Below are 23,402 nucleotides of genomic sequence, written 5' to 3'. Positions count from 1 at the left end.
AGCCAGGTGATTCTTCTGCTTCATAGGGTGTTAACTGGGATCACTCAGCTGGAAGTTGGTCTGAGCTGGAAGGTTCAAGATGGCCTCACTGTATGTTGGGCATCTTAACAGGCATGGCATGAAGGCTGGTCATAGCCAGAACTCTCTCCCTTTCTACGTAATCTCAGGACTTCTCCCTGTGGTCTCCCTAGTAGGATGGTCATCAGATTTCTTAAATGGTAGCTTGGGGCTGTTAAACAGTAGGTCTGGAACTGACACAGCATCACTTCTACCACAATTCATTGATCAAAGCAGTTACAGCCAAGCCCAGATTCAAGGGGTGGGTGTGAGGGGAATAGATCCCACTATGAAAGGAGGAGTGTTAAAAATTTTTGGCCATCTTTAATCTACTAGTGGTGTCCAGGAGATACTTAAAGAGCAGAGAGGTGAATACCTATTAGTCAGCATTGGCTGGATTTGGGTAAAAAGATGTGGGTAAGAATAGGGCATTTCAGAGGGCTTCCCTGGTAGCTCAGCTGGTAAAGAATCCACCTGCAAGGCAGGAGACCACAGTTCAATCCCTGAGTCAGGAAGATCTGTTGGAGAAGGGATAGGCTATCCACTCCAGTATTCTTGCCTGGAGAATCCCCATCGACAGAGGAGCCTGGCGGGCTGCAGTCCATGGGGTCACATAGAGTTGAACACAACGGAGGGACTAAGCACAGAACAGAGCATTTCAGATGTCAAGAAAAGACCTGATTACATTCATTTCTTTTTAAAGAGCTTTAACATATTACCAAAAGCAAGTTAAGAATGGAAAGTGAAAGTGAAATCGTTCAGTCACGTCTGACTCTTTGTGACCCCATGGCCTATACAGTCCCTAGAATTCTCCAAGCCAGAATACTGGAGTGGGTAGCTGTTCCCATCTCTAGGGGATCTCTCCATCCCAGGGATCGAACCCAGGTCTCCCACATTGCAGGCAGATTCTTTACCAGCTGAGCCACCAGGGAAGAATGGAAAAGCTAGGGACAAAAACTGTTATGTTTATATTACCTATAGTTTTAAAAGTTAATATGTTGACACAACACACTTGAAATACAATGACAAAGTTTACTATGATCTATACCCCTTCCATCTGAGACTGATATACTTGATTTGTGACCCACTGAAGCCAGAACTGAACTCAGGTTTGGCTGCTCATTGCTCAAAAGTTGCTATTCAAGAGAAAAGAGTTGGGGGGAGGGGAAGTGTTATTCAGGAAGCTGGTGGACTAGCATCCCCAAACCATTTTCAAGTTGCCAGACAGGGAACAGAGTTTGTAAAGGAACAGTTTCAGAGGTGTGCTGGTGGGGGCTATGTGTGAAGCAGCACAGTCTGCTCCAATAATCACCTTGAAGCTGGTGGGGCGGTGGTCTGATTAGCATCATTGTGTGATTGTGTAAGGAGAACAGGTTATCTGTAGCTGTGGAGTTGAAGCATCCTGTACTTCCTGAAGTTTCTCAAGAGATTGTTCTTTAAGTATTTAATCACATTATAGCATATTTAGTCCTACAGCATGGGTTTTTCTCACAATGGAACTGGGGCCTCCAATATGGAATTGCCCTTGCTAAGGTAAAAGCAGAGATTCCTTTTCCTTATTCCTGAACAAGTGTTTCAGAGTCAGGTGAGATTATATGATAGAACCTTGGTATCAGCTTTCAAAAAAAACTTGAGTAATTATTTTACACAGCCTGGGTTGAGAACCACTGGCTTAGTTAATACTGGAGCTGAAATTGGATAAGTTGACCTTTCTTGAAACATCTTAACACCATGTAAAATAAAAATTGCTTCCATTTTTTACTTCAAATATATAGAATAAACAAATGAGTTCTTCTGCTATTGTCTGACTTTTAAACTAAAAAGCAAATTAATTTTTGAAGGCTGAAATTTTGAGTCAGCTCCTATACATATGTTGTGACAAATTCATTCCAGGCCTGTCTGCCTAGTGCTAAAGATGACATGTTCACATCTGAAAAAGTAAGTTGTTCAACAATGCTTATTAAATATTCCCTGAGGGCAGAGCATGAGATTAAAGAGTTGACCTTTCCACTGGAGGCTCAGCCAGTGTTTGGAAACCAAGCTGTGCACCGAAATAAGGCTCCAAATCTCTAGGCACCAAGTCACATACAGGCAGGACTGTTTTCTAGATACCCTCTTCTCTTCTGTTGTAGCATCTCAGGAACAGTGTAGCAAAAGTGTTCTTTTCACTTTTTTCATATTTAAGAGCTCTTTCAAGGAGTCATATGACCAATTACAATAGGATAGAGACTTCATCATACAATGAGGACTCTGATTTAGGTACAGAAATAACGTGAAACTATGAGTTTTCATATCTCAGCCCTTCCCATTCTCTTCCTCCTCTCTTGGCCACCCCTTTCTCTGCCGGTAGACCATCATATCCTATTCACCAGATACCCACTTTTTTTTTTTTTTAATTTTATTTTATTTTTAAACTTTACGTAATTGTATTAGTTTTGCCAAACATCAAAATGAATCCATCACAGGTATACATGTGCTCCCCCTCCTGAACCCTCCTCCCTCCTCCCTCCCCATACCATCCCTCCAGGTCGTCCCAGTGCACCAGCCCCAAGCATCCAGTATCGTGCATTGAACCTGGACTAGCATCTCGTTTCATATGTGATATTTTACATGTTTCAATGCCATTCTCCCAAATCTTCCCACCCTCTCCCTCTCCCACAGAGTCCATAAGACTGTTCCATACATCAGCGTCACTTTTGCTGTCTTGTACACAGGGTTATTGTTATCATCTTTCTAAATTCCATATATATGCGTTAGTATACTGTATTGGTGTTTTTCCTTCTGGCTTACTTCACTCTGTATAATAGGCTCCAGTTTCATCCACCTCATTAGAACTGATTCAAATGTATTCTTTTTAATGGCTGAGTAATACTCCATTGTGTATATGTACCACAGCTTTCTTATCCATTCATCTGCTGATGGACATCTAGGTTGCTTCCATGTCCTGGCTATTATAAACAGTGCTGCGATGAACATTGGGGTACACGTGTCTCTTTCCCTTCTGGTTTCCTCAGTGTGTATGCCCAGCAGTGGGATTGCTGGATCATAAGGCAGTTCTATTTCCAGTTTTTTAAGGACTCTCCACACTGTTCTCCATAGTGGCTGTACGATACCCACTTTTTAATTTAGTATTGACTTTGTCAAGACTTCCAACCAGTCCATCCTAAAGGAGATCAGTCCTGGGTGTTATTTGGAAGGACTGATATTGAAGCTGAAACTCCAATCCTATGGCCACCTGATGCAAAGAGCTGACTCATTTGAAAAGACCCTGATGCTAGGAAAGATTGAGGGCAGGAGGAGAAGGGGATGACAGAGGATGAGATGGTTGGATGGCATCACTGACTCAATGGACATGGGTTTGGGTGGACTCCGGGAGTTGGTGATGGACAGGGAGGCCTGGCGTGCTTTGGTTCATGGGGTCACAAAGAGTCAGACATGACATCTGAACAATTAGAAGTAATGGAGGCATTGTGTGTATAAGGCTGAATGAGCATAGACTGTTTTCTCCCAACTTCTGGACAGTTCATAATTTACCACATCATTCAATTACACCTTTGTGATTCTTCTTATCTATCACAAATAACATCATTTAGTTAATTTTTTATTATCTACTGTTAGTTAACACATTTTGCGAAAAGTTAGTTTCATTCCAGTGGTATCCATGAAATGATTGGATTATTGAATTCATGTATTTTTTGTACACATTAAAAAAATTCCATTGCTATCTTTGAAAGTTAAATTGAAAGTTGCTCAGTCGAGTCTGACTCTTTGTGACCCCATGGGCTATACAATCCACGAAATTCACCAGGCCAGAGTACTGGAGTGGATAGATTTTCCCTTCTCCAGGGGATCTTCCCAACTCAGGGATCAAACCCAGGTCTCCTGCATTGCAGGTGAAATGTTTACCAGCTGAGCCATCAGGAAAGCCCAAGAATACTGGATTGGGCAACCTGTCCCTTCTCCAGGGGATCTTCCCAACCCAGGTCTCCCACATTGCAGGTGAATTCTTTACCACCTGAGCTACTGCTGCTGCTGCTACTGCTAAGTCACTTCAGTCGTGTCCGACTCTGTGCAACCCCATAGACGGCAGCCCACCAGGCTCTGCCGTCCCTGGGATTCTCCAGGCAAGAACACTGGAGTGGGTTGCCGTTTGGGAAGCCCATTGCTATCTGTACTTTATTTTAAATGTTCATCCATGCACATGAACTACATTTTGGGAAAAGTCATGATTACCCATCATCTCATAGATGGTACCAATATGAGTTAGTATTGTTTCAGGTATAAGTGATAGAACAGTCAATCCAACTGACCTAAGTGAAAAAATGGAATGCGTGGCCCTGGTGAGTGGATTGATTCAGATCTCAAACCTTGTCACTTTGCTTACATTCATCTATTTGCCTCCTCTGAGATGCCCTTATTTTCAAACTCTATGTGTTCTTGGGTAGACCCTGATATTCTTATGCTCACATTATTTTGATACTTAAGTAGGTGGAAGACAAAGTTCAGTATCTTCTTGAGTTTAACAAAAGTCCCAGAATTGAGATTTAATTATCTGCATTAACCTGCACTGGATCATTTGCTCAGACCTGAAGAAATTATGTTCAGGCTAGTAGGATGTATTGTTTGGTGTGGCATTGATCAGTAGGCTGTGGAGTCCATTTTCCTGTAAGCATCTAGGCTAATAGTAGAGGTAAAAAGTTCATTCCAGGTATGGCTAGGTTTTTTTTTTCCCTACTGTAAGAAGAAATAGACACCTTTAGGCAAAACCAACAAATAATCACCTCAAAATTATTGTATTCTTTTTCTCTTGGATATTATGAAAAACCTTTATTTGTGTTGTTCTTATGTATAATCTTTTGTACCCTTCCTTACCTCAACAGTCATAGAAAATGCATATTAACATTTTATAGAAGGTTATAGAAAGTTCTAGTATACTTAATACAAGAACTTCATATAACTTTGGAAAGCTTAAAAGGAATAGAAAACTTGGTATCCATGAGTTTAAAATTGAAAGGAGGAAATAAAAGAAAGACCTGATTGTATTATATCATTGCTCTATCCGTCTATAACAAATATATGAATTTTCTCCTATGATAGCTATCTCAGCACATTTATTTGTGGTTTATTAGTAATACTCTAATTACTTTAATTATTAACCAATGTGAAACTATTATACTTTTGCATAGATGATCTCATGTGAAGCTTACATTTTTGTGAGGTAGATAGTATCCTAATTTACAGGTGAGAGAATCTGAAGGTTTAGAAAGGTTAATTAACTTACACAGCTAGTAATTTATGCAGCCAGTAATTGGCAGAGATCAGATGTAGATCTTTCAACTCTAAAATCCAAGCTCAGATGAGTAGGAATGCAGCTATGATGGGAGTAGAACTACTGTTTACTGCCAACCCATCGTCTGATTTTTTTTTTTTAAGTTCTTCCGTATAGATTGGAAACAAATCCCTTTAAGTGAGTCTGAATTTTCTACCCATCAGTAGTTAGCAGTTAGCCTTTTAACCTTGGCATTTTTGAATCTAAGCAGTAAAATAACCAATAGATTCAGTCAACTTTTGTCTGTCAAGAGACTAAATCAAAATAGCTGACACTGTTTAGAGTAAGTTAAAATTTGACAAAATTTTCAATTTTCAAGTCTCTGGGTTAATTTATAAAAACTCATTTGACAAAAAGCAGTGTACTCCCTAAATGAACCTAAAATAGTAAAAAGTAGAATCACACTGTTATTTTATGTTTGTAAATTCTTGCAGCAATTAAGCACTGCGTGGAGTGTGCGCGTGATATTTGATGCTGAGATGAGGGAGTCTTACCATCAGTTAGGCCAAATCAGAAATGGATTGTAATAGAGAACGAGGATGACTTTTTAGCTGAAATTATCCCCTCAGGCATTGTAAAAAGACTCTGGAACACATTTTAAGAAAAATGGTCTCAATTTAGCTACTTAAAGAAGAAGGAAAGAAAAAAACCCTAGGAGAAAACATTTTTAACTTTCCTCTTCTTTGAACCTTTTACTTCAAAATTTTCAGGCTGAATCATAAGAATTTAGATCGTGAAGAATTTTGTGAAGTAAAGTTGTCAAGTGATTTTAGTGCTGTTATTTACTATGTAGTTTTCCAATTTTCATTCACCTCAGTTCTATTTTATTTAATTCCTGTAGAAATCACTCAAGCCTCACCCTTCCTAAGGCTTATTAAATTGTACAAATTTTTTTTTTACTATACATTTTAACACATCTCATGGGAGATATGTTTTAACTCTGTGATGATATTCAGCATAGTCATTATGGGCACAAACCAGTTGGAATGGACATCAGTCATTGTGCTGTGCCAGAGTATACCTGCTGGCTATGGTTCAGTCTTTCACTGAATCACATGTTCTATGGTAATTTGATAAATAAGATGAGCTGGTGTAGAACTTACATCTTTACGATTTACTCAAGTAAAAGTCTTTTCTTGCATGTAAGTAGATGAGTTTATTCTGAGCTACATGAAATGTATTTTTCTAAATGTCTTTTCTTTTATACATGCTGAAGTAATAATTCATTAGACAGCGTAAAACTAGCTAGAAAATTTATTCATCAAGCAATTTTAAAATTGTTTGAATGATGCATAATCATATAATTTCCATTAAATATAGATTCCAGTGTTCAAGCTTTTCATTTCGGCATCTTAGATGATCTTTGAACAAGGGATTCACACAGGAAAAAGAAATTCAAGAAATTACGCATGATTAGTGTCACTGTATTTGAAGTGTTCCATTTATATTTCCTCTCATAAAGACTCTGGAATCTTTATAATTCATAAACTTTTTTCTTTTGAGTAGACATACTTGTCTTGCAGATTTCCAGAGAAAATTAAATTAAATGGTGTATTGTTTTTTTTTAAAAAAAAGCATTTAGAGTTTTGGTATATTTTTTTCTTTAAGATGCCAGGTCATCTGTTTCATTTCTTAAATACACAATGTGAACATCTGGTCTGGTTTGGTCTGTGTTACTTGTAGTTACTGATAATGTTCAATCACTAATTCTCAGATTACTTTCCTTCCTCACTATGTTATCTTCAGTTCAGTTCAGTTCAGTTCATTTCAGTCGCTGAGTTGTGTCTGACTCTTTGCGACCCACGGACCACAGCATGCCAGGTCTCCCTGTCCCAACCATCTCATCCTCTGCTGTCCCCTCTCCTCCTGCCTTCAATCTTTCCCAGCATCAGGGTCTTTTCTAAGGAGTCAGTTCTTTGCATCAGGTGCCCAAAGTATTGGAGTTGCAGCTTCAGCATCAGTCCAGCCAACGAATATTCAGAATATTTAGGATGGACTGGTTCAATCTCCTTGCTGCCCAAGGGACTCTCAAGAATCTCCTCCAACACCACAGTTCAAAAGCATCGATTCTTTGACACTCTGCTTTCATATAGTCCAACTCTCACATCCATACATGATTACTGGAAAAACCATAGCTTTGACTAGACAGAGCTTTGTTGGCAAAGTAATGTCTCTGCTTTTTAATATGCTGTCTAGGGTGGGTAACACATGTATACCTGTGGCAGATTCATTTTGATATATGGCAAAACCAATACAATATTGTAAATTAAAAAAAATTTATGCTGTCTAGGTTGGTCATAACTTTCCTTCGAAGGAGCAAGTGTCTTTTAATTTCATGGCTGCAGTCACCATCTGCAGTGATTTTGGAGCCCAGAAAAATAAAGTCAGCCACTATTTCCACTGTTCCCCCACCTATTTGTCATGAAGTGATGGAACTGGATGCCATGATCCACCTATTTGTCATGAAGTGATGGGACTGGATGCCATGATCTTAAATTATTGAATGTTGAGTTTTAAGCCAACTTTTTCACTCTCCTCTTTCACTTTTATCAAGAGACTTTTGAGTTTTTCTTCACCTTCTGCCAAAAGGGTGGTGTCATCTGTGTATCTGAGGTCATTTTTATTTCTCCCAGCAATCTTGATTCCAGCTTGTGTTTCTTCCAGCCTGGCATTTCTCATGATGTACTCTGCATATAAGGTGAACAAGCAGGGTGACAATATACAACCTCGATGTACTCCTTTCCCGATTTGGAACCAGTCTGTTGTTGTATGTCCAGTTCTAACTGTTGCTTCTTGACCTTCATACAGATTTCTCAGGAGACAGGTCAGGTGGTCTGGTATTCCTTTCTGTTTCAGAATTTTCCACAGTTTCTTGTGATCCACACAGTCAAAGGCTTTGGCATAGTCAGTAAAGCAGAAATAGATATTTTTCTGGAACTCTCTTGCTTTTTCAATGATCCACCAGATGTTGGCAATTTGATCTCTGATTCCTCTGCTTTTCTAAGTCCAGCTTGAACATCTGGAAGTTCACGGTTCATGTACTGTTGAAGCCTGGCTTGGAGAATTTTGAGCATTCCTTTACCAGTGTGTGAGATGAGTGCAATTGTGCAGTAGTTTATACATTCTTTGGCTTTGCCTTTCTTTCAGATTGGAATCAAGACTGACCTTTTCCAGTTCTGTGGCCACTGCTGAGTTTTCCAAATTTGCTGGCGTATTGAGTGCAGCACTTTCACAGCATCATCTTTTAAGATTTGAATTAGCTCAACTGGAATTCCATCACTTCCACTAGCTTTGTTTGCAGTGATGCTTCCTATGGCCCCCTTGACTTCACATTCCAGAATATCTGGCTGTAGCTGAGTGATCACACCATCGTGGTTATCTGTGTTGTGAAGATCTTTTTTGTATAGTTCTTCTGTGTATTCTTGCCACCTCTTCTTTATATCATCTGCTTCTGTTAGGTCCATACCATTTCTTCCTTTATTATGCCCATCTTTGCATGGAATGTTCCATTGGTATCTCTAATTTTCTTGAAGAAATCTCTAGTCTTTCCCATTCTATTGCTTTCCTCCATTTCTTTACACTGATCACTGAGGAAGGCTTTCTTATATCTCCTTGCTATTCTTTGGAACTCTGCATTCAAATGAGTATATCTTTCCTTTTCTCCTTTGCCTTTCTTGTGTTTTCTTTTCTCAGCTGTTTGTAAGGCCTCCTCAGACAACTTTTTGCCTTTTTGCATTTCTTTTTCTTGGGTATGATCTTGATCACTGCCTCCTGTACAATGTCATGAACCTCCATCCATAATTCTTCAGGCACTCTATCAGATCTAATCCACTGAATCTATTTGTCACTTCCATTGTATAATCATAAGGGATTTGATTTAGGTCATACCTGAGTGGTCTAGTGGTTTTCCCTACTTTCTTCAATTTAAGTCTGAATTTGGCAATAAGGAATTTGTGATCTGAGCCACAGTCAACTCCTGATCTTGTTTTTGCTGACTGTGTAGAGCTTCTCCATCTTTGGCTGCAAAGAATATAATCAATCTGATTTCAAAATGTGTTGACCATCTGGTGATGTCCATGTATAGAATCTTCTCTTGTGTTGTTGGAAGAGGGTGTTTGTTACAACCAGTGCATTCTCTTGACAAAACTGTTAGCCTTTGACCTTCTTCATTTTATACTCCAAGGCCAAATTTGCCTGTTACTCCAGGTATCTCTTGACTTCCTACTTTTGCATTCCAGTCCCCCATAATGAAAAGGACATCTTTTCTGGGTGTTAGTTCTAGAAGGTCTTGTAGGTCTTCACAGAACCATTCAACTTCAGCTTCTTCAGCATTACTGGTTGGGACATAGACTTGGATTACTGTGATATTGAATGATTTGCCTTGGAAATGAACAGAGATCATTCTGTCATTTTTGAGATTGCATCCAGGTACTGCATTTTGGACTCTTTTGTTGTCTGTGATGGCTACTCCGTTTCTTCTAAGGGATTCTTCCCCACAGTAGTAGATATAATGGTCATCTGAGTTAAATTCACCCATTCCAGTCCATTTTAGTTCACTGATTCCGAAATGTTGGTGTTCACTCTTACCATTTCCTGTCTTACCACTTCCAGTTCCCCTTGACTCATGGACCTAACATTCCAGATTCCTATGCAATATTGCTCTTTACAATATCGGACTTTACTTCCATCACCTGTCACATCCACAACTGGGTGTTCTTTTTGCTTTGGCTCTATCTCTTCATTCTTTCTGGAGTTATTCCTCCACTAATCTCCAGTAGCATATTGGGCACCCAAGGAAGTTCATCTTTCAGTGTCCTCTCTTTTTGTCTTTTGATGCTGCTCATGGGGTTCTCAAGGCAAGAATACTGAAGTGGTTTGCTATTCCCTTCTCCAGTGGACCATGTTTTGTCAGAACTCTCCACCATGACCCTTCTGTCTTGGGTGGCCCTACAGGTCATGACTTATAGTTTTGTTGAGTTACACAAGGCTGTGGTTCATGTGATCAGTTTGATTAATTTTCTATGATTGTGGTTTTCATTCTGTATGCCCTCTGATGGATAAGGATAAGAGGGTTATGGAAGCTTCCTGATGGGAGAGACTAACTAGGTTTGGTTCTGATGGGCAGGGCCATGCTCAGTAAATCTTTAATTCAATTTTCTGTTGATGGGCGGGGCTTTGTTCCCTTGCTGTTGTATGACCTCAGACCAAATTATGGTGGAGGTAAAGCAGATAATGGCGACCTCCTTCAAAAGGTCCCATGCAGGCACTGCTGCACTTAGTGCCCCCAACCCTGCAGCAGGCCACTGCTGACCCATGCCTCCGCCTGAGACTCCTGGACACTCACAAGTAAGTCTGGGTCAGTCTCCTGTGGGGTCACTGCTCCTTTCTGCTGGGTCCTGGGGTGCACAAGGTTCTGTTTGTGCCCTCCAACCGTCTGTTTCCCCAGTCCTGTGTAAGTTCTGGTGGGGTTAATGGTGACCTCCTTCAGTTAACTCTTAATGGAGTTAAATACACTAAAAAAACTTTTTATTGCAATTAACATGTGGTTCTATAAACATTGGATGAAGATATCAACATAATTGTGTAAGAAAATATAGCTTCTAAATAAAAGAAAGATATTAAGAGACAAATGCTTTTGCTTTGTTATGAGTTCATTTACCATAATAATTTCTTTTTTCCTGTAGGTTATGACTTTTGCTCTGAAAGGCATAACTGCATGGAGAATTCTGTCTGCAGAAATCTGAATGACAGAGCTGTTTGTAGCTGTCGAGACGGTTTTAGGGCTCTTCGAGAAGACAATGCCTACTGTGAAGGTAAGCCTTGTAATGAAGTGTAGCTTGGCTGTATAAATTTCCTAGAATTACTGCATGCAAAATTTATTAATTTCCCAGGTTGTCAAATTGATAGGCCCATTAAAAGCAGCGAATTTAATTTGAAGCATATTAATCAGCTAAAAATAATTATCTTTCAAATTAAAGTTTTTCATCTTTCTGCTATGTCAGTCTAATAAGTTAATATAGCTAGGTTTCTTGAATTAGGACAATGCTTCCACTGTGAAATTGCCTTCTTTTTTTATAATTAGATATTCAGATAGTTCACATATTGACATGATTACTGTAGCTTGCGGTTAGGATTGTAGTCAGATTTTTGCAGGCAGTATTGTATAACAAAGACAGTCAATTAACGGGAAGATGAAGTGCCCACACCATTTTTGTTTTGCTGCTGTCAGTAATCTCAGTGGTTGTATTCATGCTCTGTGGTATTTAGTAAATAGCTCCGATGGAGTAAGCAGTTTCCTAGTTATTTGAAATCCTAATGAATATCTCAGGTAGTTTGTTCCCTCATTGAAAGAGTCCAGATACAGTGAGAAGGCCTGGGCATCCACAAATGCTGCAGCTTTGATTGTTTGTGAAGACCCTAGAATTACAAGAGGTGTAGAAGGAGATCAGTCTTGGGTGTTCATTGGAAGAACTGATGTTGAAGCTGAAACTCCAATACTTTGGCCACCTGATGTGAAGAGCTGACTCCTTGGAAAAGACCCTGATGCTGGGAAAGATTGAGGGCAGGAGGAGAAGGGGACGACAGAGGATGAGATGGTTGGATGGCATCACTGACTCAATGGACATGGGTTTGGATGGACTCCAGGAGTTGGTGATGGACAGGGAGGCCTGGCATGCTGCCATTCATGGGGTCGCAAAGAGTTGGACACAACTGAGTGACTGAACTGAGTAATATATAACTTCCCCAAGGCACATATTTGAATCATTTCATTAATTGTGTGACTAGCTAGTGGGTCTTGCAGGTAAGAACAGTGGTGTGGTGGTATTTGGACACTTGGAAGCTTCTGGTCTTACCCTTTCCAAATGTTTAGAATCAATGCCATCAGTCCCTAGAGATCATATTTAGTTATATAATGATTTATTGGCCCTTGTTCAGTCAGTAAGTTGTGTATGACTTTTTGTGACTGCAGCTTGCTAGGCTTCCTTGTCCTTAACTGTCTCCTTGAGTTTGCTTAAACTCACATCCATTGAGTTGGTGATGTCATCCAACTGTCTCATCCTTTGTCATTGCCTTCTCCTTCCATCAATCTTTACCAGCATCAGGGTCTTTTCCAATGAGTTCAATTTCTGTTGTTTCTCTTAGTTTTCAATAGATTTTCTCTGCCTTAAAAATTGGTATTCACTTTTTAAATTGACCATTCCCGCTAGCGTATTCTTTTTTTTTTTTTTTGTGGTCACAACAGCATCTCTGACTTTGTCATCACCGTGTTGAAATAGCACTTTAACATTTTAAAACTCAGCAACTCCATTTAAAAATACAGTAAGTCTAATTGCCAGCCTCATCAGGGTCTTACTTGGTTGATTAAGCCTTATTGAAAGGTCTAGTGGGGAACCTCCAAGCCGCTCGGTTGTCTAATAAGCTTGTATTAAGCGATTCCCCTCATTCATAGTACATGAATGAGTTTTTGTATGTTTTGGATATTAGCCCCTCATTAGACATGTTATTTGCAATTATCTTTTCCCATTAAGTAGGCTCTTTGTTTTGTTGATGGTTTCCTTTGCTCTGCAAAATCTTTTTAGCTTGATTCACTCCCATTTCTATTTTTTTTAATTTCCCATTCTCATTTCTGTTTTTGCTTTTCTTTCTCTTACATAAGGAGATAGGTCCAAAAAATTTTGAAGACTAATATCGCAGAGTGTACTGTCTATATTTTCTTCTGGGAGTTTTATAGTTTCAGGTATTTCATTTAAACCTTCAACCCATTTTGAGTTTACTTGTTATATGGTGTGAGAAAGTACAATAAGTTCCCTACGTATGGACAAGTTTCATTTCAAGAACACGTTTATAAGTTGAATTTGTTCATAATTCCAACATAGTTAGCCTAGGTACCCAACTAACACAATTGGCTGTATAGTACTGTACTGTAATAGGTTTATACTTCTCACACAAATAATACATAAAAAACAAACACAAAAAATAAGGAAAACACTTTTAATCTTACAGTGCAGTACCTTGAAAAGTACAGAGTAGGGTACAACAGCTGGCATGGAGGGGCTGACATCGAATGAACAGGGAAGAAGAGTTACTGACTGGAAGAGGGAGAGGAGGTAAGAGATGGTAGAGCTGAAGGATCATCGGCAATACAAAATAGAGGGCAAGCTGCAATTTCACTCATGCCTGACATTGTTGGCACAGGTTCTGGTTCCTTGCTGGATTCAGTTCTATCTGTCCTCTTGAATAAATGATCCAGTGATGTCTACGTAGTAGCTCTTTTTTTCTGGTCATAAGTACCATTGGATTGCATCATGAATGGTTGCTCCAGCCTTCATGTACTTTTCTACATCCGGCCCTGTGCCTCAAAAACTAACAGTGTCTCCTCGAATAAAGAAAATCTCCTTGCCATTTCCTGCATTATGCGTCTCTTTGTTTCTTCAGTTGCTTCTTCTTCCTCTTGTCACACCACTCTCTCAATTATTTTCACTTCTATTTCCATTGTTATCACTGGGTGCTTCTTAGCAGTACCAGCTACATCACTGCTGTTCTATGCTTGCTTCTGGACATACTGGGATTGAAATAAAAATATTGTACTACTGTATTCTATGCAGTACTGCTAGTAAAGTACACAAAAGCACAACCAGCTGTAGAGGATGCATGCATGTGACAATGTACACCAAACACATGAACTAACGACATGATTGGACATGTGAACATTTGCATCTTCGGAAGATTGCAACTTGAAGGTTCATATGTAGGGGATTTACTATTGTCTGGTTTGATTCTTCAGCATGTAGCTGTCCAGTTTTCCCAGCAACATGTGTTGAAGAGGCTATCTTTCCTTTTTCTATATTCTTGCCTCCTTATTCACAGATAAATCGACCATATAAGTATGGTTTTATTTCTGGGCTTTCTCTTTTGTTCCATTGATCTAGTGTCTGTTTTGTGCTTTGTTTCTTCTTTCTCTAGGTCCTTTAGGTATAAGGTTAGGATGTTTATTTGAGATTTTTCTTATTTCCTGGGGTAAGCTTGTATTGCTATAAACTTCTCTCTTAGAGCTGCTTTTGCTGGGTCCATAGATTTTGAACTGTTGTATTTCTACTTTTATTTGTCTCTAGGCGTTTTTTCCCCCTTGTTTTAACTTTTTTTTCCCCGCCTTCATGAGCTTGTATATTTTCCAGTTTTTTTCTTGTTGATTTCTAATCTCAGACCCTTTGGTTGGAAAAGTTGCTTGATATGCTTTTAGTCTTCTTAAATTTAATCTGAGATTTGTTTAGTGGCCTACTATGTGGACATTAAGTGATTTCCTCTTGTTTATTGTTATAGTCTTTGTTTTAAAGTCTATTTTGCCTTATCAAATACTGCTACCCCAGCTTTGTGTTTTTGTTTGCATGGAATACTTTTCTATCCCTTCACTTTCAGTCTGTGTGTGACTTTTAAATCTGAAGTGAGTCTTATAGGAATTCATATATATGAGTCTTACTTTTTAATACATTCAGCCACTCTATGACTTTTGATTGCAGCACTTAGGCCATTTGCATTTAATGTTATTTGTAATAAGTATATACTTATTGACATTTAAAAAATTGTTTTCCAGCTATTTTTGTTGGTCTTTTTTGTTCTTCTACTTTTGCCCTCTTTCCTTGTGATTTGATGACTATCTTTAGTGTTATCTTTGGATTCTTTCTTTTTGAATGTGTCTATCTACTATAGACTTTTGATTTATGGTTTTCATGAGATTTAAATATAACAGTGTATATGTATGTATATATATTATTTTAAGTTGATCTCTTAAGCATGAACACATTTTAAGAACCCTTCATTTTTACTCTTTGCACCCTGTTTAATGTTTTTTGACATTACATTTTTCATCTTTTCGTTTTGTCTATCCCTTAAATACTTTAGTGGCTATAGATCATTTTACATTTTTGTCTTTTAGCCTTTATATTAAATTTATCAGTGGTGATATACTGCCTTTATTGTATATTTGCCTTTACTAAAGAAACTTTTTAAAAATAATTAATGTATTTCTAGTTGTGTAATCTTTTCTGCTTAGGGTAGTCTCTAACATTTCTTGTAAAACCAATTTAGTGGTGTTGAAGCATTTTAGCTTTTGCTTGATAGCCTTGCTAAATAGAGTGTTCTTGGTTGTAGGTACCTTCTCTTCATCAGTTTGAATATATTGTGCCATTCCCTTGTGGCCTGCAAAATTTCTGCTGGAAAGTCAGCATGTGCTCTTATGGAAGTTCCTTTATTTGTAACTAGTAGCTTATTGCTGTTAAGTTTCTCTTTTTTTCTGTAACTTTTGCCATTGTATTTATAAAGTGTCTTTTTGTGGACCTCTTTGAGTTTATCTTGTTTGGGACTCCACAACCCCTAAAATGCAAATGTTAGTACACTTGATGTTGTCCTAGAATTCTCTTAAACTCTCCTCAGTTTTAAAAAAAATTATTTCTCTTCAGTTTGTGTAATTTCCTCTACTCTGTCTTCCAGTTCACTGATCTATTCCTCTGCATCATCTAATATACTGCATATCCCTAGATTCTAATGTATTTTTAATTTCAGTTATTGTACTCTTCAGCTTTGTTTAGTTCTTCTTCATATTCCCTAGCTCTTTGCTAACCTTTTAACTGTGTTCATCCATTCTTCTCCTGAGTTCATTGATCATCTTTATAATCATTACCTTGAACTCTTTCTGGGTAGACAGTTATCTCCACTTCATATAGTTCTTCTGGGGTTTTGTCTTGTTCCTTTGGAATATGTTCATCTGTTTCCTCATTTTGCCTAATTCTGTGTTTATTTCTAAGTATTAGGTAGGTCAGTTGTGTTCTAGGAGTGTGCCCTGCTGTGTGGATTGCCTTGGGCGTTTTGTTGTGACAAAGCAACAACTGTTGGTACACTCTTAGGCAAAGCTAGCACCCTGCCCAGTCGCTGCTAGTTCCTGCCCTGTGCCAAGGCTGCTTGCCAGTTCCTGCCCTATGCCAAGGCTGCTTGCCACTGTTGGACAAGGGTGAGTTCTGGCATGGCTGGAATACAGGAGCTGGGGGTCTTCGGACTGGTTCCTCCTGCTGGCTGTGGGCTTCCTCCCATTATGGCTGCCTGTGGGGCCAAGGGTATCCCATTAAGGATATTTTAACTCACTAGAAGTAGCTTTTAAAATTTTTTATGCAACTATGCATGTTGTCTATCAGCTGGTCTTATAGAATCCTTGTTCTCTAAGAAATTAGACTTCCCATTATGTACACAAATAAACGTGGTAAGTTTTTAAAATAAATTTTATTTGCTTAATCTGAGTGACTGAACTGTGGTACTGTTTTAATAATACAACTAATTGAGATTATTTATTCTTACTATATTTTTCTTGATCAGGATTAAAAATCACTGTTAAAATTTATTCATTTATTCATTTGACAAATATTTATTGAATACTTATTTTGTCCCAGTCTAGTCTAGAGGTGAAGCAGTAAATAAGGAGCACTTAACTGATATTCTCTCCGGCAAGGAAGATCATTGCACCAAACAGCATTTAATTATATATGTGGCAAGTGGCCTGAAAGAAAAATAGGTTAACAGGGTTTCTGATCTGGGTGGGTGGTCATGTTTGAATAAGTTTTTCTCTGATGTGTGAAGATTAAGTAAAAATCAGTTATGGACATAAGTAAGTGGGAAAGAGGGGGAATCACAATGGCTAAAGGCCTTAAGATAAAAATTATTTGTAATAAATGAAGGAAGGCAGAGAACAGGAAGAGGCCTGATGAGGTTAATGATGGGAAGCAGACCCTTGAAGGCCACAGTAGACTACAGGTTTTGTGCTAAGAACAAGGGAGAGTCAAGGAAAAGTTTTAAGCAGAGGAATGCCCTGGTCACAGTGGTGTTTTAGATAATTACTTCTGCTTCAGGCTGAATGAGGGTAAGACTGGATGTGGGCAACCAGTGGACGCAAGACAGCAGTGGCTTGCAGTAAAAATAGAGATGGAGATGTGGGTGTATTTGAGTGTTTGTGAGATAAAGCCAGTCCTGTTAATTAATTGGTGATAGTAGATAATAAGTAGAGAGGTTTCAAGGTTGCTACTCAATTTTCTGGCCTGAAAATAGGCAAGTGTTTGGTAGAAAAATCTTCATGTCAGGTTAGTGTGCCTGAGGGACAGGAGAGTACCAGTTGAATTATGCTTCAGTGTGAAGTTCAGAGAAGGTTAAATTATACATAGCATTTGGGATTTGGGGGCATATAAATGGTAGAAATTACCTAGAGAATTTTGAAAAACCCTAGTATTTGAGCATTTTATAAAGAAGATTTGGTGATGGAGACAGAAAATTTTCATGGCTGAAAATGAGAGAAGAAGAGGTGGTGTCACAGAAACCAAGGAAAAGAGAGTATTTCAATAAAGTAGAATGTTCTGAGAGATTGAGAAGGATGAAGACTGAACGCCGTCCTTTGTGGTGAACTTTAAGAATGCTCCTGAGGACATCAGCCATGGAGATTTTGGTGCAATGGTGATGAAAGAAGCCAGTTTAGAGTATATTCAATATTGCACAATGGGAAAAAAATGATATGATGAAGGAAGAGAACATATTCCAGATGTTTGCTTATGAAAGAAAGAAGAAAGAGAGAGCAATAGTTTAAGGGGCAGTGGAGCTAAGGAAGGGTGTTTCTTTCCCACCCTGTTTTTTCCTTTTCTGTACTGTCTACACCAACCCCCAGTGTTTCAGCCATGCAGATGATGTGCTTCCCAGTCATGTTTGATTCTTTGTGGACTATAGCCCACCAGGCTCCTCTGTCCATGGGGATTTTCCAATCAAGAATATTGGAGTGGATTGCCACACCCTCCTTCAGGGGATCTTCCCAATTCAGGGACTGAACCCAGGTCTCCCATATTGCAGGTGGATTCTTTACCATCTGAGCCACCAGGGAAGCCCAAGAATACTGGATTGGGTAGCCTATCTCTTTTCCAGGGTTACTTCCTGACCCAGGAATTGAACTGGGGTTTCCTGCATTGCAGACAGATCCTTTGCCACCTGAGCTAACAGGGAAGCTTCCTGTTTTTGAAAGAGTTTTGCAATTCCTTAGATACTTACAAACATGGCTTGAATTAAGATTTTATGACTAGATGGCTTGTCCATCTTTTGTATATTAAAGATCTAAAATATCTGAGAGCATATTGCCCTGTTTTATGTTTCTTATGAACCATATGTTTATCATATTTCTCTTTTAAAAATTATTTATCCATCTTCATCCATTCAGTGTCCTTCATTCCTTGTAGAGTGTTACCAACTTTTTTTTAGTACTTTCCTCTTCATTTTGTCTCTTGTCAATACATATAACCTATAGATTTGCCGAAATTATGTTGGACATTGTGTTTTTCAGAATGATTCTTTGCTACCTGTTTTCACTTTAAACTGAAAATTGTGAGAACTTTTGATGTTTTGACTATACTTTCTCTTGACATTATATTATCAACTACTACTTTAGGATCATCTTTTTTTTTTTAATTTACAATATTATATTGGTTTTGCCATATATCAAAATGAATCCACCACAGGTATACATGTGTTACACATCCTGAACCCTCCTCCTTCCTCCCTCCCCATACCATCCCTCTGGGTCATCCCAGTGCACCAGCCCCAAGCATCCAGTATCATGCATCGAACCTGGACTGGTGACTCGTTTCATATATGATATTATACATGTTTCAATGCCATTCTTCCAAATCATCCCACCCTCTCCTTCTCCCACAGAGTCCATAAGACTGTTCTATACATCAGTGTCTCTTTTGCTGTCTCGTATACACGGTTATTGTTACCTCTTTCTAAATTCCATATATATGCATTAGTATACTGTATTGGTGTTTTTCTTTCTGGCTTACTTCACTCTGTATAATAGGCTCTGGTTTCATCCACCTCATTAGAACTGATTCAAATGTATTCTTTTTAATGGCTGAGTAATATTCCATTGTGTATATGTACCACAGCTTTCTTATCCATTCATCTGCTGATGGACATCTAGGTTGCTTCCATGTCCTGGCTATTATAAACAGTGCTGCAATGAACATTGGGGTACACGTGTCTCTTTCCCTTCTGGTTTCCTCGGTGTGTATGCCCAGCAGTGGGATTGCTGGATCATAAGGCAGTTCTATTTCCAGTTTTTTAAGGAATCTCCACACTGTTCTCCATAGTGGCTGTACTAGTTTGCATTCCCACCAACAGTGTAAGAGGGTTCCCTTTTCTTCACACCCTCTCCAGCATTTATTGCTTATAGACTTTTGGATCGCAGCCATTCTGACTGGCGTGAAATGGTACCTCATAGTGGTTTTGATTTGCATTTCTCTGATAATGAGTGATGCTGAGCATCTTTTCATGTGTTTGTTAGCCTTCTGTATGTCTTCTTTGGAGAAATGTCTATTTAGTTCTTTGGCCCATTTTTTGATTGGGTCATTTATTTTTCTGGAATTGAGCTGTAGGAATTGCTTGTATATTTTTGAGATTAGTTGTTTGTCAGTTGCTTCATTTGCTATTATTTTCTCCCATTCTGAAGGCTGTCTTTTCACCTTGCTTATAGTTTCTTTTGTTGTGCAGAAGCTCTTAAGTTTAATTAGGTCCCATTTGTTTATTTTTGCTTTATTTCCAATATTCTGGGAGGTGGGTCATAGAGGATCCTGCTGTGATGTATGTCGGAGAGTGTTTTGCCTATGGTCTCCTCTAGGAGTTTCATAGTTTCTGGTCCTACGTTTAGATCTTTAATCCATTTTGAGTTTATTTTTGTGTATGGTGTTAGAAAGTGTTCTAGTTTCATTCTTTTACAAGTGGTTGACCAGTTTTCCCAGCACCACTTGTTAAAGAGATTGTCTTTAATCCATTGTATATTCTTGCCTCCTTTGTCAAAGGTAAGGTGTCCATATGTGCGTGGATTTATCTCTGGGCTTTCTGTTTTGTTCCATTGATCTATATTTCTGTCTTTGTGCCAGTACCATACCGTCTTGATGACTGTGGCTTTGTAGTAGAGCCTGAAGCCAGGTAGGTTGATTCCTCTAGTTCCATTCTTCTTTCTCAAGATTGCTTTGGCTATTCGAGGTTTTTTGTATTTCCATACAAATTGTGAAATTATTTGTTCTAGCTCTGTGAAGAATACCATTGGTAGCTTGATAGGGATTGCATTGAATCTATAAATTGCTTTGGGTAGTATACTCATTTTCACTATAATGACTCTTCCAATCCATGAACATGGTATAAGAAATGATCCCTGAAAGTATAGTCTTTAGGATCATCTTGACATTCAATTTTAGATATTGTTTTCAGAAGTCATTTATTTGGTAAGTTTCTCTCTTCAGTGCATAATTAGTGCCAGCTTTTGTCAGCCCAATAGTGCATTATGATGAAGAAGCTTATTTTTGCTTCCCATACCCCTTAAATTTGCTGGTATTGTTTCTATCCAAGCTTTTGGCATTATGCTAGGAACAGGAAAACGCTTCTGCATAGATGAGTCATGTATATAGCTGCATATCACATATATTTACCAAAATTGGCAATTGATGCCATATTAATGAAAGGAAGCTTGTGATTTATTTCTTCAAATTGATGAAAATATAGAAAATCTGAACCCCCTAAAAGAATAACCCCTTGCTAATGGACCAATTTTTTTCATATTCATCTTATCTTTTTCATTCTGACTGCTGATGCCAGATATAATTTTCTTTTTTTAATTCATGTCACCTTCTGTTTAGTCATTCTGTCTCTAGTGTCTCTCTCTCCTACCCAAGCAGGACCATTAAGGCTTACAAAATTCATTTCTTCTACTTGAGAGGCCATGGTGCCTTCTTGTTGCTCAACACATCAAGCCCTAACTCCTTTACCAAGATATCCAAGCTTTGTGTTGCCTGGTCCTACATAGCTCTTTATCCATTAATCCATAGCAAGTCATGTCTACTATTTTCATCTTTTTCTTTGCTCATGATGTTTTATCTGTGTTATGGGTTGACTTGTGCCTCTCAAAAATTCCTGTGTTGAAGTCCTAACCTGTAGTACCTCAGAATGGGAACTTATTTGGACATAGGGCTGTTGCAAATGTGACTAGATGTTTAGTTTAGATGAAGTCATACTGGAAAGTTGTAGAACCCTACTCCAATTTGAACTGTTGTCCTTATAAAGTGAAGAAATTTTGGCATGGACACACGGGAAGACTGTCGTATAAACATAGAGGCAGACATTGGTTGATGCACCTACAAGCCAAGGAGCACCAAAAATTTCCAGAAAAGTACCAGAAGCAAGGTGAGGAGCATGAAGCAAATTCTCCTTCTCAGCCCTAAGAAAGAACCAAACCTCTGACACCTTGATTTTGGAATGTTGGGCTATAAAATTATGAGACAATAAATCTCTGCCACTTAAGCTACCTGTTTGTGATGCCTTATTATTCTAGCCCTAGAAAACTAATACAATGTGACAGACACACCTGTTTCTTTTTGGTCTCATTTAATTGTTCTAGAGTGCCTAATTTTTATTTTTTCTTTGGATGAATTATGTGCACATGGACTTAATTTCTCACTCTATTTTTTATTTTATCTGACTGAAGAATTAATACTTTGTTCTTAACTGATTTATATCCAGTTGTCCAGTTGTAATATACTTTAGTGTATGCCATGTTAATTGTCAAGGGATTCATACATCATTCATTCATACATGTGCGTTTGTATATATTTCTACCATCTATAAGTGTTTTGTGATCACAGACTGTTTATTTTTATTTAATTCTCTAAAACTTCTAAATAGAGCTGGCAATTTAGAGTTTAAGAAATATTTGTTTATTGGTGGTTTGAAATACCTAGATATGCTGAACAGACGGGCACCTTTAAAAGGCAGCATACATGCAAAGTCCCTTCAGTAGTGTCCGACTCTTTGAGATCCTATAAACTGTAGCCTGCCAGGCTCTTCTGTCCATGGGATTGTTCAGACAAGAATTCTGGAATGGGTTACCACGTTCTCCAGGGGATCTTCCTGATTCAGGGATCAAACCTGCATCTCTTATGGTCTCCTGCAATGGCAGGTGGTTCTTTACCACTAGCGCCACCTGGGAAGCCCCACCTTTAGGCTACCTTATCACTAAAGAATTATGCAAGAAAAGTGTTGAACTGATTAACAATATAAGAAAGTCTAATTGTCTTGTAGGCTTTTTATAGCTAGAATTGATTCAGTTGTTTTAAATTGTTATATATTTTCCTTTAAGAATTATTTTGAGTAGTGCAAAGAAAGGAATGGCATGCATACTTGAAGGACCACAAATCCCAGAAAATTTCCCATATCTACCGTTGCTTTTACTGAATACTCTGTGTTCACCTATGATTTGAATACTAACTATAATTTTCAAACCAGTGGACTTGAACATCAAATGTTTGGCATGCAGAAGTTGTTTAAATAAATGCCACTTGACATAAATGAACATGAAGATTAAAATCTTAATAAACATTTGGTTAGCATTTGCAATGTGCCAATCATGCCACACCTCAAACATAAACTATTATAATTAGATATCCAGTTCAAATGCCTGTTTGTTTTTTTTGAATCTGTCACATCAAAAGAAACACTGTCTCCTCTCACCCTATTTCCATCTTTTTAATTCATTCTAACTTTTCTACTTTCTTTTTATTTATGCATTTCAGTGAACTGTAGCCCATGTACAAAGTAATGTGAGCATAAATCTTAAATGAAAACATGCAATTTCTCTATCTTTTCTCTGTTGTCTTCTTTTTTCTTCTTATATTATTTGTCAGTAGGGAAAATATAAAAAACAAAAAGAACAACTAATAACCATATTGTTGTTAAGAAATGTTTAGAAAGCTTTACATATACAACAGTTTATTTCATCTAGCAGTCCTATGATTATTATAATCTCTTGTTTTGTGATTAAGAAAACTGAAGATCTTGGAAATAAAATGATTTTCCCCTAAATCAGTTATTTAGATAGCAAACAGTAAGCCTAGGGTACAAATTCATGTCTCCTATCTTCAAATTCAGTGCTTTTAAACTTTTACTA

The 23,402-nt window shown here is 38.2% G+C and overlaps 1 protein-coding gene across 3 annotated transcripts in view; it reads left to right on the top strand.

The window, feature by feature from the left end:
* The window catches only part of NELL2 (neural EGFL like 2), a 462,863-nt gene that overhangs the window by 244,031 nt on the left and 195,430 nt on the right, over positions 1-23,402 (top strand). For all 3 annotated transcript variants that reach the window (XM_027542640.1, XM_027542641.1, XM_027542642.1), the window contains exon 13: positions 11,071-11,199. In XM_027542640.1, the coding sequence (XP_027398441.1) occupies positions 11,071-11,199 (129 nt within the window). The remainder of the gene's footprint in view (positions 1-11,070; positions 11,200-23,402) is intronic.

Source organism: Bos indicus x Bos taurus, chromosome 5 (genome assembly GCF_003369695.1).
Source record: "Bos indicus x Bos taurus breed Angus x Brahman F1 hybrid chromosome 5, Bos_hybrid_MaternalHap_v2.0, whole genome shotgun sequence".
Taxonomy (NCBI): Eukaryota; Metazoa; Chordata; class Mammalia; order Artiodactyla; family Bovidae; genus Bos; species Bos indicus x Bos taurus.
Note: the sequence above shows the minus strand (reverse complement) of the source record. Positions and strands in the feature narration are given on the sequence as shown.